This window comes from Colossoma macropomum, unplaced genomic scaffold (assembly GCF_904425465.1).
Source record: "Colossoma macropomum unplaced genomic scaffold, Colossoma_macropomum, whole genome shotgun sequence".
In the NCBI taxonomy this organism is placed as follows: Eukaryota; Metazoa; Chordata; class Actinopteri; order Characiformes; family Serrasalmidae; genus Colossoma; species Colossoma macropomum.
The window spans coordinates 18,972,180-18,990,554 of NW_023494809.1; the positions used below are offsets into that span (position 1 = coordinate 18,972,180).

General features: G+C 39.6%; 1 protein-coding gene across 1 annotated transcript in view; it reads left to right on the forward strand.

Annotated features, from left to right (window-relative positions):
• The first annotated feature begins 1,048 nt into the window (after positions 1–1,048).
• prex2 (phosphatidylinositol-3,4,5-trisphosphate-dependent Rac exchange factor 2) overlaps positions 1,049–18,375 on the forward strand; it is a 217,102-nt gene continuing 199,775 nt past the window's right edge. Inside the window, exon 1 of the mRNA XM_036557970.1 lies at positions 1,049–1,518. Within this exon, the coding sequence (XP_036413863.1) occupies positions 1,390–1,518 (129 nt within the window). The 5' untranslated portion in view covers positions 1,049–1,389. The remainder of the gene's footprint in view (positions 1,519–18,375) is intronic.

Here is an 18,375-nt window from a genome sequence, read left to right on the forward strand (position 1 = left end):
TTCAGTATCATTATTCATATTTTATTACCATTCCACACTGTTCTTCTGCAGTTACTTTAAAGTTAAACTAAATGTACATATTGCTGAATATAAGGAGCGGAATATATTAAAGAGCTCAGATCATAAAAGGAGGCCTGATCACTCTGTCTAACTCAGCACTTTTCACTGAAGGCCATCTATGAATGATACCCACACAATGGCTGTAAATAAAACATGAACTACCATTTCATCACGTTAAACATTCCCTCCCTCGTTATTTATTGTTGTCGCTCAAATCCATGGGCAAAAGATGCCTACTGTAAGTAATATGAACTATACTGGGAAAGAATAGTGCTGATGTGAGTCGAATTTCCACATGTAAAATTTATTACATCAAAATATTTTAGACAAGTGATGTAACAGAATAATTTTAATAAAATAATATTTTACTAATGTGGAAAATATTACACAGTGAATTTTATGTGAAGTCCATTAATGTGGCATATATTTGTATTTCAAGATGTGCAACGTAATATATATTGTGATATATATATATATATATACATATATATATACATATATATATATATATATATATAAAATAAACAATAACAATAAATAAAAACAATATATATATATATATATATATATATATATATACATATATATATATATAGCAAAGTTTTATTTATTTGTTATTGTTTATGGTCTGCACAATATAGTTTTTAAATATTTTTAGGATGTTTTACATATATTTTATTAATGCAGAATGTATTATGTCTTTATATATTGTTTATATGATATGTTCAATTCATGCAATTCAATTGTAACATATTTTTCTATTGTTTTATGAGTATTTTATTAATAAGGAATGTGGTGCACACATTTTATTGTAGATATAAATTTTATTAAATAGAATGTATACAAACATACTGTATGTGTGTATAATATATTTGACTTACTGTTCATTTGGCTGAGAAGTACAGTACAGTCTGAGTTGTGGGAAAGTGCTGGAGTATAGTCCCCCCCATGGCAAGAGCGTTTCCCCTCAGCTCCTCAGTGGGCTGGATGAAGGGAGGATGGAGGGCTGAAGGGAGTCACATGGACCAAAACTTTCTGACTGATGTCCACAAGACACTGTTGCTTGTTTTGTCCTCTCTGAGACTTACTGCTTCACCCCGAAGCGCCCAAAGTACGTTAGGAAGTTAGTAAACTGGACTTTAGCGTTAGCTTTAGCATTGTTTATGTTGTTTTGTATTAAACTGTAGCGGCACTGCGGTGAACTTCAGCGTTGTTTCAGCATGTTTTCAACTTGGAGGCTGTCGACGGATGGTTTGAAGTTGTAATTTTTGACAGAACGGATTCATACGAGTGATTTGGTCGCTTTTAATCGCACAGAGAGGAGTTATAATGACTGAGGAAGGTAAAGCAGAGCAGCGGACTGAGAGCACCGAGAAGCAGCTGCGGCTGCGCGCCTGCGTGCTGGGGGAGCTCCTGAAGACTGAGCGGGACTACGTGAACACGCTGGAGTTTCTCTCGGTATGTCCATCACGCTGTCCACTAAAAACACAATTTACCGTCCACTTCTACTTCTTATTATATAAAGAACCGGTCAGGCCTCTTTTCCTGTCAGAGGAATCGGTCAGTCCGGTATTATCGCCGCTACCACTGGCGGAACTCCATCCATTCATTAAAATTATGCAAATAACCTGTTGCTAGTTGCTGCACCATGCGTTCACATTCAAAGTTAAAGGGGGATTCTACCGATTTTTCAAAATGTCTCAGTAAATTAGTGATTAAGATGTAAACAACGGCATCTGGGCTGATTTGATGTTAAAGGGTTCATTTATAGACAAACTTTCAGACTTTTTTTTACAGTGGAGGTGATAGGAACCAGGGGTCCCGATGTCTACAACATAAATATACCAACTTTATTTACTGTCCAAAACCACGAGCGAACCAACACTGAACCTACACATGTCTTCTGAGCCTTTATATGTAATGTTGATAATGGTAAAATAGTGGTAAATCTGAGTTTAAAGTTTTTTTTGTTTTTTTTTTGGGGGGGCTATTTTGCCTTAGAACAGTCGTTCCCAGCCCTGGTCCTAGAGGATCCCCTGCCCTGCACATTTTAGTGTATCCCCTGCTCCCAACACACCTGATCCAACCAATCCACTAATGAACAAGCCCTTCCTGAGTTTAATTGGGTGTATTTTGGCAGGACAAACGCAAAAATGTGCAGGGCAGCGGGGTCCTCCAGGACCAGGGTTGGAAACCTCTGCCTTAGGACGTCCTTCATGTGTCCCTCTGCACTGAATAGATTAAAATAAGTTGATTGCATTACATTTTAGGCCAAAACGTTATCACGAAGCTATTGTAAAACAATGTTTCAGACACCAAGCTCATAACAGTTATTATGTCATGTAATAACTTTCTGTGAGGGAGCTTTTAGAGGCAGACGTCTGGTTCCTATCACCACCACTGTGAACAGTTCTGACTTTGTACGTTTCTCGAGAATGAACCATCTCACACCCAACCACTCTGACTGTTTACATCTTTTTTGAAAAATCAGTGGAGTTGCCCTTTAGATTTTGTACTTTGTACACACTTTGTACCATTCTAGCCGACACTTTGCTCTGGGCATGGTGACCTTAGGCTCCTGTGTGGCTGCTCCAGAGCATCTCTTTCAATTGGCAGTGCTTTACTGTGGAGTTTATAAAAGCTGTAAGTGCGTAATTGAACGCTTGTGTCAGCAATGAGTGCACATTAAAGAGCTGAATTCACTAATTAGAAGGGCCGTCTACAAATGTTTGGACATACTGTGTAATGAGATTGTACAAGATGTACTATAACAACACAACATGACCAGAAGGAAAGACTTGGGCAGCATATAATGCCAAGTGCAAACAGTCCAAAGGAAAAAATAATTCGCTCAAACTGCTGCTCTTTGATGGCTCTAAAAATTCCTTGAGAGAAATAGCATTAGTCAGAAAGGAGTTACATGAGATACAAGAGAGATAAAGGAGAAATGTGTTATTATGGGCTCTTATTATGGGCTATGGGCTCTTTTTCTCAGGAGAACTATCTGAGCTGCAGGAGACTTAAGCAAAAGTCCTTTGCATTCCCATCTGAACTCATTGTTGTCTAGAAGAAACTACTGAGCTGTTAAGGAGATCTATTTTTGCTTTTTCTTTCCTATGGGAGGCAATGTACTATCCACTAGATGTAATGAGTAAGTGAAGACAGCGACTGAAAAACAGTCGTATGCAAAAGGGAACCCGATCAATATACACGATTTGTTGATTTTGTAAGTTGACATGTCCTCTATTAGGAACAAATGCAGATTTTTCTGCGCAATTTCTATTTATTTACTGATTTTAACATATTGACAAAAATATATAAAATGTAAAATATGTTGTAACGTTTGCCACATTTTGTGTTTTATTTTTTCCCATTATGTAAAATTCAGCTAATAACGGTAATTTTGCATTAAAATGTGCAGAAGTGTGTTCTTCGAGTAGCTTGCCCTGATTTCCTGCAGGATTCTAAGAAAAGTAGAGTAGTTGGTTTCCCAGTAGAGCATTTTATGCTAATTCACACTGTGAAGGTGTGATTGGTTCTCATCAAGCAACTCTACTCTAGAAAGCGAAAAGAACAGGAGTACTCAGTCTTGGAAACACATACTAAGGAAGTTAAGCAGTGATAATGCAACATGTTTTGTTCATGTGGAAATGACGGTCACATTTGAATCAAGTCAGTTTTTCTCAGTGGAGTTTTCCCTCCCCAGCACAGCTGATACAGCTTATCAGATTATTTATCAAGACCTTCTATGTTGAATCAGCTGTGTTGTGGGCAGGGAAAACTTGATACTGAGCAAGATCTAGGTGCATAAATGGATAAAGCTCTAAAGGGTTTCTTTGGGGATGCAGCAAATTCTTGGATACTACATACCTTGAAAGGGAAGACCACCGATTTTTCAAAATGTTTGTGTAATTCTATTGGGGAGAGCTAATCAAAGTCATTCAGAGTGGTTTGGTGTGAAATAGTGCATTGTAGAGAAATTCAGTTGTCGCAAATTGTCTTAATGATGCTGTCATGTAACTTCCTGGAGTTAAAAAAAAGAATTTTAGGCCACAATTTTATCTCAAAATTATGTTAACACAATTTCTCAGGCCTCAGGCTGCGTCAAGGCTTGAGAAGCACGTTTTCGCTCACGTAATTGTATACGGATAACGCAGAAGCATTCTGTGTACAATTCAGTTAAATCCGGTCAAAGTCCGTCTCTTGACCACCTCCAAATGTGGTTTGAGTGATCAGATCGTAATCAGATCACTGTACGTCCTGGGTGTGTTGCACCTGGATTTTCATGCTGTCAAGTGAAATGCGAACGTGATCCGATTAACAGAAATGCATGTTAATACAAGATGTATTTCAAGATTCTTTAGAATTTCACATCAGACCACTCTGAAATTTTGACAATTTGGTGGAATTCCCCCTTAAGAGCAGAGTTTAACACTGAGTAACCTTTTGCACAGATATTCAGATGTTTGTTATGTTTTATTTGGACATTATTATGTTGGGTTCTTTCCTGTATCGAGTTCTCATGGGCTGCTAATGGAGAGAAGGTCTGGTAGAGTTCACTGTTGGAATTGTGGGATGTCTATAGGACGCCTTGGCCATGCATGGACCTGAATTCAGAGTATGGCATGTTGTTAGCATGACAAATGGGCCTGTGAGGGATTGCACAGGTAGATTCTGAATTACAGACACTTAGGCTGGCACAGATCTTGCATTACAGCCTTACAGTCATTACAGTCTATTGTATAGACCTAAGGCTGTAATCCTCAGGTTTATTGTGTAGACCTAAGGCTCTAATCCTCACCAGTACTGGATAAACAGCGTAAGCTTAATGGTATTATAGAATAAACAGAGAGTCAAAGGCAGGAAAGAGAGGAAATGGTCTTAGAAATGCAACCATACAACTATGTGTATGAAACAAAGGAGTCATTTCCATGCCTTGGATAAGGAAATCACTTATATATGGTGGCTCAAGGTATGCCAGGTATACATTGATCACTAGGGCTCTTAACTGGTTTGAGGAATGAAAAGCAAAAAAGAAAGAGAAAAGAAACCAAAAATGTAATCATCATCTAATATTCCTATACAGAAACATTAGTTTGAAATATATGTTACTACACTTGTTTTGTTTTTTTAGTGCAGCCCACAAATTAACAAGAACCTTACCTTCAAACTCCATCTGCCGTGATTTAATTCAGTATATCCTCCATCTCCTTTTTGACTTGTTGTGTTTTGACTTTTTACACAGTTCACAGATGAAGAACCAATTGAGCTTAACATAAAGTAGGGCTATCTTATTTGCTGTTTTTTTCCGTTTATAAAACAGTGCATGTTGTTAATGAGCTTCATCAGAATGTATTCATTACTTTTCATAATGCAGTAACACTTTCAACATGAATACAGAGCCTGATTTCTACATAGAGCGAACACGGTTTCCCTTTTTTATCTCTGTCGTCCAGTGAGAGCAAAAGCGGCTGCACGTTCCAACCTATGAGTGTGTACATCATATTTATCATATATACAGTAAGTGGTTCCCAACCCCTCTGTGATTGTAGCATCTCATGCTTGTTCATACAGCATGTGGATTCTTGTTACAGTGGGGGCTCTCGGGGGGAACTGGAGGTTTACACTTTGTTTTGTTGGTTTGCTTGCTTTTTCCTTTATCCATAGGTCTCCTGCGAGCACTGTAGTCTGCTGAAAGTGCTGAAGGTACAACTTTAAAAGCCATTTAAAAGCTGGAGAGGGCTACAGTTGCATATCATAGCAAAATACAGTGCAGCTGGGTTTCAGCCTGCACTACTGCGGATGTTTTGAAGTTGGGGTGATTGAATCCGCTTAGAGTTCATTGATTGTGCTTCTATTCAGTTTTTGAGCCCTGCTGATCACCAGCCACAAAACACTGATGTATGATGTATGACAGTGAAATATGATGATGATATAATATCATTACCACGATAAATTAAGTCATGACAAAATTATCAGTTAGAACATTCACCAGCTGCATGTTTCATTAAAAAGAGATTTAGGCCCAATCCCATTTCTTATTTTTATACCTGCCCCTTGTTTTCAAGTGTCACCTTCCCCCTTGGAACTGCGTTACAAGTTGTAGTGGTTGAAATCTTCCCCTATGAAATGGGACAACCCTCAAATAAAAAACAACATTACTTCATTAACAGCTACTAGTGGTGCTCTGTAGGCGACCCTACCAGTCTGATAGCAGAGGAGCAGTAAAGTTCACCAACCTCGCTGCTGGGCTTTAGTTAAATTTAGGGAATCTATGCCTTCAAAGAGGGGAGGATGCGACAGTTATTTAACATCATCCACCCCAATTCTTTGGTGATATGAAGCTGAAGTCAGCTATTCGCCAGCTTCTTGTTAGAATTTTGCCGTTCCACCTTAAATTTAGCTTGCTAGCTCCCGAGACATCAGTGTGCTACTAGCAATTTTTATGCATGTCGTGAAGAAAAGGGCCATAATACACTGAAATGAAATTAGGCTAAGAAAATACAATGTTTATCCTAATTTTTTAACGGAGAAAATGCTCACACTTGTGGGTTTCTTTGGTCACTTTCTCAGCCATATTGCCTGTTTTTCTTTTTTCTCGTAACACTCTGTTTGGAGTGTGTCCCTGAAAAACCTCTGTTTGGAAGGCAGTAAAGCCCTAACACTTTAGGCCCTTACCCTTCTATCTCAACAAAAATCGGGACACCCTACCCCTAGGCGTGATAGTGCAAACGGAGGAGTAGGGCTGAGTGGTAGGGACGAGTGGTGAAATGGGATTGGGCCTTAGGCAGAACTGTGTCAGGGGTTTGTGAGTTCAAATCCCGCAAAGTTCATCACTGGATGTAGTGATGAACATATCAAGCCTCACTAAAATGAAATATTTTTATATGTATTGCTTATTGTGAAAAGAAAGTATCCTAAAATTATACTTTTGCCTTATTGATCATACCTACCTCCATATGAGTGACTAAATGCTTGTTATCCATCCACAAAAAACTGCAAATTTACACAGCATGTTTGAGCCTTGTTCTCTAACTGGCATCCAAGTTTTGCGAAACTCCTTGCAACCCCCCCAACCCCCATTATTTTCCCACCGGTTAGCTTCCTAAGCGCTATGGGAACCTTTCGCAGTAGAGCAGGGCTAAGGGCACCGTGTTGTGTGTCGTTAAGGAGGTTATTTCCCACACCGAGCGCGTATGTGCACATTCCTCGGTCAAAGGCTGTGCCACAGATGGTTCCAATGTAGGTACAGAGGATTGTTTTTGCTCTGACGAAACTACCGCTTTTCCTAGAAACATGTCATCTGGGCCCATCCAGAGTTATATCATCAGCCTTCAGAGAGCGCCTGGCTTTATTTTAAGAAACGGGCCCCCTGAGTGATGAAATATTTATACATTAGGAACACCACCCTGGGCCATCGTTGCATTTATGTGACTGGCTTTTTTATGGAAAAACAATATTTTTCAGAGAACTTCCTTTTTTTGCCAGGACCAAAGGGTTTTGTAATTTGTTCTTCTAAGACTCCATGCTATTTTAGCTCTGAAGGTTCCGTATAACACCTTCCTCCACTGCACGCAAAGTTAAACGACTTCCAATTTGACTAACACTTCAATGTGGATTTTTTTCTAAACATCTAGCTCTCTGCACGCTTCTATTGATGATTAAAGTCTTGCGTTTGGTCCTCCTACGCATGATGGAGAGACCAGGGGAAGAACAACTTTCCTCTTATCAGCCAGAGTTATTTGGAAAACGTCACTCTGGCTTCTGAGGATCAAAGTCTCTGGAGTCAGCGCTCATCATCTATCATAGTATTTAAATATATTCTATATCTTCAAAAGTTTGTAGACATCTCCTCATCCAGTGTTTCTTCTGAAATCAAGGGTATTATTAGTGACTTTGTTCCTCTTTGCAGCAGTAACAGCCTCTGCTCTGATGTGAAGGCTTTACGCTAGATGTTGGAGCATTGCTGTGAAGATTTGATTGCGTTCTGCCACAAGAACATTAGTAAGATCAAGTACTGATGTTGGATGATTAGTTCTGGATCCACTCCAGCTCTTCCCAAAGATATTGGATGGAGCTCCATCACTCCAGAGAACACAGTTCCACTGCTCCACAGCCCAATGCTGGGGAGGTTTTATAGCCCTCTAACCCATACTTGGTTTTGGCATGGTAACCTTAGGCTCATGTGTAGCTGCTCCAGAGTATCCCACTCTATTGGCAGTCGTCTATGGAGATATGGAGTCCAAAAGTTTGGCCAAAATAAGAATAATTCAAATGTAAAAATCCAAACAAATGATGCAGTCCTAATGAATTGTGGTTGAATTGAATCATTAAGCTAGAGATTTACACCCCTAGTCAGCAGACTGAAGACCTGTGGGGGCTGTAATGAAGCGAGGGGAGGTTGCCCTATTGAAAACAATGGCTGACTGCAGGGCTCTGTTTTGTTGCCTGGAGGAGCCAGAGAATCTGTGCCATGCTGAACACAGGGCATTCTGTATGCACTAGCTCTGGGTGGAGGGCGTCTGTGCCAGACAATATGGCTCCCTGGTGGGACAAGCTGAGAGATATTGCCAGCAGGGGTTCTGATGCTAGAGCCTGGGCTTGGTGCCTTCACTTGTTAAGCATGTTTCCTGGTGGAGGAATTCCTGAGAGGTTAAAAAGTGCAGGGAACAATGGTGGACATGTTGGCCCCAGACTTTAGCTTGATGTTTGTTGATGCTGTGCATTAGTCTTACCGGTTAACGAAATTGTTTGGTGAACAGTCAGACTTACATGGTTTTCCACTTACCCCACATGCAATCGATCAGCCAAGACAAGTTTGATGTCCAAATTTTGCATCTTCACTTTACTTTACTGACAGTGCTGAGAAACACTGGGTGTCAAAAGTCACCCAAACCTTTTCCATAAATGCCAAAATCCTCTTATATCTGCTTCAAATTATGTTGTTAGGGTACGTAAGCATGCTGAAGTAAATATTTCACCTTTAAACTCTGGTAGGCTGGATGCAGGGGAACTTGTAAAACACTACCCGGGTACAAAGTGTTAACACAGTAATACCGTAAGAGTTAGAAGTTGCATATCATATAGTGATAAACTTACAAAAATGAGGAGCAGAGACCTTAGTTGACATCACCTGGCACTTGGATGGTAAAATGGCTATATGACACAGTGGGTAGCACTGTTGCCCCAAAGCAGGAAGGGTCTGGGTTCGATTCCCCAGCTGGGCATTCAGGGTCCTTTCTGTGTGGAGTTTGCATGTTCTCCCCGTATCTGCATGGGTTTCCTTCCACAGTCCAAAGACATGCAGCCAGGCCAATTGGAGATGCTAAATTGCACCGAGGTGTCAATGTGTGTGTCTGCCCTGCGATGGAGTGCCAACCTGTCCAGGGTGTTTCCTGCCTTTTGCCCGATGAACACTGGGATAGGCTCCAGCACCCTCCGTGACCCAAAAGGATAGGTGGCTTGGAAGATGGATGGCAGGGTGTCGTGACCCCTGGTTCCTATCACTGTAAAGAAATCTGACTTAATACATTTCTCTACAAATGAACCACTCTGAATGACTTTGTTTATATCCCAATGATTACATTATGTAGAAAAGAAAAATGGTGGACTTCCTCTTTAAGGAATAGGTCTCCACAAAAGGGTTACACAATTCTGTCCTGGTCTCTTGATGAGCCAAGAACAGTTGCTGGCTCCGGTCCTGAGACGGAGGAAGTGTCCTTTAGGACTGTCTCTGAGATTAGAATGGCTTATGCAACTGCTCATTATAGATCTTGATAGTGGGAGCTTTCGAGATAGTTATGTTTATCTTAGATAGCTGGAAGCCAAGAAAGTGACAGCTCCCCTTTAGAAAAGACTCCGAAGGAAATTAACACAGACACTGCGGTTTGAAGTGGTGTTCTTTGCAGCGTTTTGTTGTGTTTTTTTGTATATTTGACTCTGGGGAAGCTATGCGCCCCAACCATTGAATTTGATACACTGGTCCAGAGCGTCTGACATTTAATTGTCCAATGAATTCAATGATGAGCACATGTAGGACAAATAGTACAGAGAGAGAGAGTGAAGGGAATCCTTTCATGTCCCACTTTCTGCAGAAAAACAGAACCTCTGCTCGGTCTAATATGTTCCCCAGAGCCTCAGCGCAGTATTAAGTGGTCCCTCTGCAGCGTTTTCCTTTGCAATGGTTTGTGGGTTAGAACTGACCACCCGAAGTCATGTTTTTAAACCTTGATAATAAAACTTGTAGTGAATTGTGGCACCATAAAAGCTGCACTGGATTTATTTTCCTTTCGGGCATTTGCACTCTTTCTTGTCTCCATACCCTGTTTTATATGATCTCCAGTGAGACATTATTCCTTTTCTGAGGAAATCATTTCTCATGTAAGCATATTAATCATAGCTGTGTTCTGTGATCTACACCAACTGACCATATCATCAACATTCACTGCCCATTTTATCAGCTCCACTTACTATATAGGTGCACTTTGTAGTTCTACAATTACAGACTGTAGTCCATCTGTTTCTCTGCATACGTTTTTAGCCCCCTTTCACCCAGTTCTTCAGTGATCAGCATCCCCACAGAACTACCACAGAGCAGATATTTTTTGGGTGGTGTCGTGCTGGTATGAGTGAATCAGACACAGCAGTGCTGCTGGAGTTTTAAACACTGTGTCCACTCACTGTCCACTCTATTAGGCATACCTTGTTGGTCCACCTTCATCTTTCATCAGTGGTCACAGGATGCTGTTGGCTGGATGTTCTTGGTTGGTAGACTATTTGGTTGGTGGAGTCCAGCAGTGACAATGAGGTGTTTAAAAACTCCAGCAGCACTGCTGTGTCTGATCCACTCATACCAGCGCAACACACAGTAACACGCCACCACCATGTCAGTGTCACTGCAGTGCTGAGAATTGGAGTTTTGACTTGGACTTTAGACTAAAATAATTTTGCCTTGAATGACCCTATACCTTAATTAAGTTTATTTTATTCAACTAAATAACTGAAAATTCCATTTTGTCACTACTAATCTATTAATAATGTCTCTGAAACCAAATGTTTCAGAGTTAGAACACTAGCTAGTACATGACTAGCAAACACAGCTTTGAACAGGTTTGCACACATGAAATCAAAATATTTTTTCATTAAAGCACAAAAATTTTTACTTAATTGCCAAAAATTTGTGTTTTCGATGTTACTGCTCACCATGTGGTCTTAAAGGGCAGGGATGCGGTCTAAAATGCAGGGGTGTGGCTAAATTAAGGCTCTGCCTATGGACTAAATCTCTTTGTCTTTTGGTAGTGACATGAATATGTTTGACAGCAATTTTTTTTATTTAAAAATTAAACTCATAATAAATGTAAATCTTTCAGCTTTACTTTAAAATAAATCAAGATGTTTAGCTTATTGCTATCACTATTAATGCATTGTGTATAAAATGGTCATAACATAATCGTTGTAAATATCCAAGGTCTCAATATTGTTTTTAAAGAGTGTTTTTTACGGGGACCACAGTTTGAACTAATTCAGTAGAATGGTCCCTATGGCAGTGTGCACGTGATATAAGTACGTCCCCTTTTGTACTGAATTGCCATGTGCACAAATTATTAGTATTGTTGTTTTCTACTTTTATTCTTATTACTGGCATTATAGATGATATTGGTAAGTTTTTTAGGGAACTGAAATTCAAGCACTTTTTCAGGTTGTTAAACTGTTGTGCTGGTATTTACACACTCCTGCCAGACATAAGTTTGATTGTACAGCTATGCCAAAGTTTGCAAGCACTCATTTTACATTACATACTGGATTTCACTGTAGGTAACTTTGATGACTAAGGGCCAGTGTGTGTTTCTCTTGTGTTCTAAAATGTGTTCAAATACAGCAAACACATTTTCTAAATGGGCAGACCTTTGGTGATTTGTGGCTCACTTTTAGATTCTTCCTTGAATGTGTGGCTCCTTTACCATAACTAAAGGGGAATTCCCTTTAAAAAATCTGCATAATTCAGTGGTTGAAATGTAAATAAATCATTCATGTTGGTTTTATGTGAAATGATACGTTGTATGGAAACAGACGGACTCAGATTGCTCTACAGTGGTGATGATAGTAACCAGGGATGGCAATGTCTATTACACAAATATAGCCACTTTATTTATTATCCAAAACCACCAGTGAACCTACATTGTCTCTAGAGTTTTATATGTAATGTTGATGATGGTAAAATAGTCATAAATCTGAAAAAATAAGTTTTCTTCAGGGACTACTTTGCCTTACAGTGCCGTACATGAACCTCTCCAACATCAATAGATTTAAAGAGCAAACGCTTCTTAAAATGATCGTAAAATAATGTCTCAGACATCAAGAATTGTTTTCATAACCATGTCATGTAATAACCTTCTGTGACTGAGTTTTTAGAGACATTAATCTCTTCAGATGTTTTGTTCCTATGACCACCACTCTGAACAATTCTGAGGTGCCAAGTTCCTCTCCAACGTTTCACATCAAACCACTTGGAATGACTTTGTTTCGATCCTAATCATTTAATTATGCAGAAATTGTGCTTCCCTTTTAGGGCCAGTATCACTTCATATGGCTTCATTTTTTCAGGCTGAAGTATGTTATTTAGGTTGAACAGCAAAATACGTTTACAGTACAGTAAGGATGTTCTGATCCGATCCACTGCAGATATTTAGACTGCTTTGTTAGCTTCTGAAATTGTGCATCAGTGCTGCCACAAAAGCGGCATAACTAGAGTAGAAAATAGAAGCAAAGGATCAGACCTGAACTGTGCTTAACATTGCTAATACCGGATCTATTGAAATATGCCTGGATCAGCTCTGATCTCCGTTCATTAGGACTGCAGGTATCCTGTGGTTGTGGTCCTCTCATTGTAACTGCAGAGCCCAAAACTAGCAAATACGTGGGGTGATGCTGAAATGTGAAACCACAGACTTCCTGCCTGGGGGTTTCAAGGGTCAGAGAAATGCCATTAACTGCCATTTACTGTGGCTTATGTTAAGGTATCACAGAGCTTGATGGCGTCAGACACATCTTGATTAGAAAGCAGTGTTGAGCTTTGCGCTATTGTGGTAAGTCTAGCTGTCACGCTGCACTGTTGCTAATTATTTTATATGCAGTCTGGAGCCTCATTAAATAACCTTGTTAATGATGACTCTTCTTGGGAAATCCTAGTCTAGAGCTGTACTTTATATGTGTCTGGAATGCTGGCCCTGGACATGGTAGTCCTCTTCTTGCACTGGCATTTGTTTACTAGCATACCAGGCCATGCATGTGCATTATTGTTGTTTGGTTGGACATATGGTCAGTCCTGAGCTGAATGGGGCGCATATCCTCTTGACCGGGTGCCCAGCACAGTTTGGAGGTTTCCCTACTCAAACTCACCCACTTAACCTTGTGATTAAAGGATTAGTGTAATCAGGGGTGTTTTAGCAGGTAAGTCAACAAATGGTGCTGGACACCGGCCCTCCAGACTGTGCACCCCTGCTTTGGTGAGATAGACACTGACCTGGTCACTCCTCCTACAGGGTCACAGCACCATGTCTTCTGTTCTTCTCTGCCTGTTGATCTCCAACCTTCACGCCCACTGTCCTGAAAACAAAGAGCTTATTGAGTGGCCTCTTCAATGGACACTAGCAGTCAAAAGTTTGGATCGAATATTTAATAGAATTATCATACTCGAAATATTTAATTCTGCGAGTATTGTAGTAATACTCTTTTTTCATTGTTGAACTGAAAATGGTCCAGGCAGGACTTTTTCCCTCTGTGGTATATTGGTGGAAACAGGCATGCAAGCACTCCCTTTGGTTTGGACTCCAAGAGCTGCCCTGGGAGTCATATCACAGCATGCAATAAACAAATGTAAACTTAACACTTCTTTGTTACTCATAAAAATATAAAATATAATATAAAAATATATAAAATATATATTTTTTTTTCTGTTGTGATATCTGAATATTCGAATAGCAAAAATACTTAAAATGTTCCTCCCAAGTTGAGTCATCTGTAATGTAATGTGGGTGGAAGTCATAAGACTGTCTGCTGTAACTGGAGAAGACATGGGGTTAACTGCTAGCATCCCGACCTTTGACCTTTCTAACTCAAACATCACTCCCCCCACTCTCCAGCCCCTACATGCTACTCCTCCTGCATATGTTCCGTCCATTATTTCCAAATACTTTGTTGACAAGAAGTGGTATTTTTCCACTTGCTACGTGGAAGATCATTAAGATTCTAATCTCACTAATACGTTTGCATTTGCTTTTTCCACTCTGAGGCCTTAAAGAGCTCCTCGCAGTCTAAAATGTTAATCAGCATTGCCCTGCCCTCTCTCTTGTTCTCATTGCCTTTCACTGGAAAAGGCTTAACTACCTCCCCGAGGTTCAGGGCAGGCAGATGGCCCATTCTGAACCCACACTCTGTTGAGAGAATATGTGGACACTTCTGTTCTCCTTGGACTTTAAGATTCTTCTCATAAAGTGAGACTTCATCCAAAGCCACAGAGGTAAAGAGCCTCATAGAAAGTAAGGCCTCGTTTTTGCAGGTGTTGAAGCATATTTGAACAAGATTGTTCTGCAGGGAGAGCCATTAACCCCACAGTTGGCATGAGGGATGTTTTTGATAGCTCTGGTAATGCTTGCGGAACCTGAGCATTTGATGAATTTTCATCATTTAGGTTTTACTTGCTTTTTTAACCAAAGGCCGAGGGAGAGGTTTGAAGCGACTGGCTAAATTGGCATCGTTTGTATTCCAATTCGTTTTCTTAAACAAGGTTGTCTCATTTGTTAAAAAAGAAGATTTGTTTAATGCCTTGTTCTCTTTCTGGAGGACCACTGGTTTAAAAAAGGGAAGCAAATCAGTGCCACCCAGAAATATGCTAAACCACAAGTAGGGTTGGCAACATGATGGCATTTGTCATTATCATGAAAAAATAGTCCCTCCTCCTTGAATGCTCTGCAAGTTTTTGAAGACTATCATCTTCATGTTGTTCCTGGACAGATTTAATAATATTGATTTAGGACCATCATCTTAATGTTGATCCTGGGTAGATATGCTAATATTGATTCACTACCACCATGTTCATGTTGATCCTGACTAGATTTACTAAAGTTGATTCAAGGCCATCATCTTCATGTTCAACCTGATTATATTTACTAATGTTTATTCAGGACCATCATCTTCATTTCAGTGCTGATTAGATTCAGGACCACCATCTTCATGTTGATCCTGATTAGATTCAGAACCATCATCTTTATGTTTATCCTGGATAGGATTTATTAATATAGAACAGAACCATCATTTTCATTTTTATTCTTTATAGTTTTGCTAATGTTGACTTATAACCATCATCTTTGTGTTGATCCTGATAAATTTGCTAACGTTGATTTAGGACCATCATCATCGTGTTAATCTTGGATAGATTTACCTATGTAGATTGAGGGCCATCATCTTCATATTGATCCTGGATAGATTTACTAATGTTGATTCAGGACCATAATCTTCATGTTGACCCTGGATAGATTTACTGATGTTGATTCAGAACCATCATCGTCATGTTAATCTTGGATAGATTTACCTATGTAGATCGAGGGACATCATCTTCATGTTGATCCTGGATAAGGATAATAATATGTTCTTTAGGGTGTATATTTTGTATATTTAATACTGTGCTACTTGAAGGGCTAATAAAACAATAAAAGTGATTTGATTTTCTAAAGTTGATTTTGGCCCATCATCTTTATGTTGCTTTTGAATAGATTTAATTGTGTTGATTCAGGAATATCATCTTCGTATTTATTCTGGATAGAGTTGCTAATGTTAAGTCAGGACTATCATCTTCATGTTGACGACAGATAAATTTACCAAAGTTGACTGTGTACCAAAATGTTCATGTTGATCCTAGATAGATTTACTAATGATGATATGGAAACCTTCCTGTTATTCCTGGATTACTTTGCTGTAATGATGATCCTGGATTAACACAAAGAATGTGTGAGTGGTGGTTCAGATTCCTTTTTAGCAAATCAATACAGGATCAGAAAAGTAATGATGTTCCTGAATCACTATAAGCAAATCTATCCAGGGTCAACACGGTGATGATGGCTGTGTGTCAGAATCTGCAGATGGAGGAGGGACTACTGTGAAGATGACCCTGGATTAACATTGCTATTGCCAGTTAGCAAGCTAACTCATTCATCATTCAGGTTTTCAATAACCAGTGTAAAGGAACTGCATATTCAATCGTTTGTTTCTGTAAAAGCTGAATATACAATGTCATTGTATTCAGAGTTTTTCAGTATTTTTTTAAATGTAGCACTACTGTTTTTCTATTGCAATTTCTTTGTTCCAACTTGGTTTGCAAACCTCAGAAAAAGTAGAATCGTTGTACATATTGCGTGTCACAAAAGTGTCTTCTTTTATTGTTACTTTTTCCATATCGCCCACCATTAACAAGAAATGCACTGAATAGAAGAAGAAGGTAGATTAGTCAGCTTTGAAGCAGCCTTGCAGTGGGTAAAGCACAGCAGAGCAGCACTGATTATAGGCTATTTCCATGCCCGGTACTTTCAGTGGTCTTCATCTTATAGCGTTTGGGTGTCATGTTTGTGAATGTGCCGGGCTAGTGAGGGCTTTTAGAGGGCTCCAGCCGGTGAGTTCCTTTTGCTTTTGTTTCACAGCGAGCAGGATTTCCTTCCTTCCTGGCCCTCCCCTGCTTTACATTGTGCTCTGGGCTTCCTGTGCCGTCGCTCCATTCCACAACTTTGGCAAAGGAGCCACATGAGTGATTCCACAAGGCTCTGTCTGAGACATGTGGAGGACTGAATGAATTAGAACCCATCTGTATCCTTAACCCCCTTGAACCCTCGGCTTATTATTTAATTATTAAGCTTAATACTTAACATTTAGTAATTTAATTATTTGGTGGCTACTCTGAATCTACGATATAGACAAAACACTAATATTGCGATTGTAATGTATGTTGCCACATATTGCAGTTGCAATATGGCTTGCGATTTATATTAAAACTCATAAGTACCTTCTCAATAAACATGTAGTCTTTAAGCCTGGTGGATGAATAGGGTGCCTTTGATTCCTCTTGTGCCAGCTGCCCTTCCGAACCAGTGTACGTGTGACAAGTGCTCACGTAGAGGGGTATTGGGCATCAATGGCCACTTGTGAGGCTCGCATGCCATGTAAAATGGGCACTGACACAAGAACCCTGTGTTGAGGTTGGCATGCACCACACCCCCGGCCTCCTGGCCTCACTCAAGGGGATTCCTTGTCTGTCTTCCAAGTCGTCCACCACCTGAAAGTGGCTCTCTGTACCGAACCTCTGATCTCCCAGCACACAACATTCCATTCATAGATCGATTTGGCCATATTAATAGAGTTTATCCAATAAAGGAATATGTTTATTTTTTATTATAGGAAGGCCTATTTTCTGTTATTGGTTCCTGGTAAACACATGCAGAAAGTCCCAGAATCTTTTTCTTTTCTGTTCATACCTTTAAAGCGATATCAAAGTCCCTCTTTACCCCAAATGCAGTCAGTCAGATGATAATCGTTTGCTGTCTGCAGATTGTTTCTTTAGTTTTCCTCTGAAATCTTACATCTGTAAAAATGGACATTTGGACAGGATGTCATACAGCCTCAGATACACAATCTAAATTCAATGCACTATGTACTTAATTGTAAATATATAATTTCATATATATTCATAATTTCATATATATTCATATTCAATTTCATTCACAACAGTATTGCAAAATGAAAGCAATTAAAGAGGACTGAGTCTTTTAAAATTGTTGTTTTGGACTTGATCCCTTATAGACTCTAACTTGACTTGATTTGGACTATCCAAAGTCTCAAACTCAGCTTAAACTCAGCAAAGGTAGTCTTGACTTCAGTCCTAGTAAGAAACCAGGTGAGCAAGATTGTTTGAGATTACTGAACAACTCAAATGTGTGATTTAAGAATGCAGTTAGCATGATGCTAATTGGCAAGGTATAAGTTTTCATTATTTGGAAGCTACATAAGCCTCATAGCTCCAGTACAACACTAAAGAGGAAAACGTCAGACACAAAACATGTCTTGGCTTGACTTCAAGTTTGAAAGCATTCTAGTGGACAAGCATACATATTGGAAGCTGTGGGAACTGTGTGAATTCCTGAATTAAAGGGTTCTGGCGTGTAACTGACAGACGAACACTCCTGCATTTGTCCTGCGGTAGATGCCTCTCTACACTCTGTAGCCACTGGGGCTCTTGGTAGAAGCCTTCACAGCTGCAGTTTGTCTTGATAC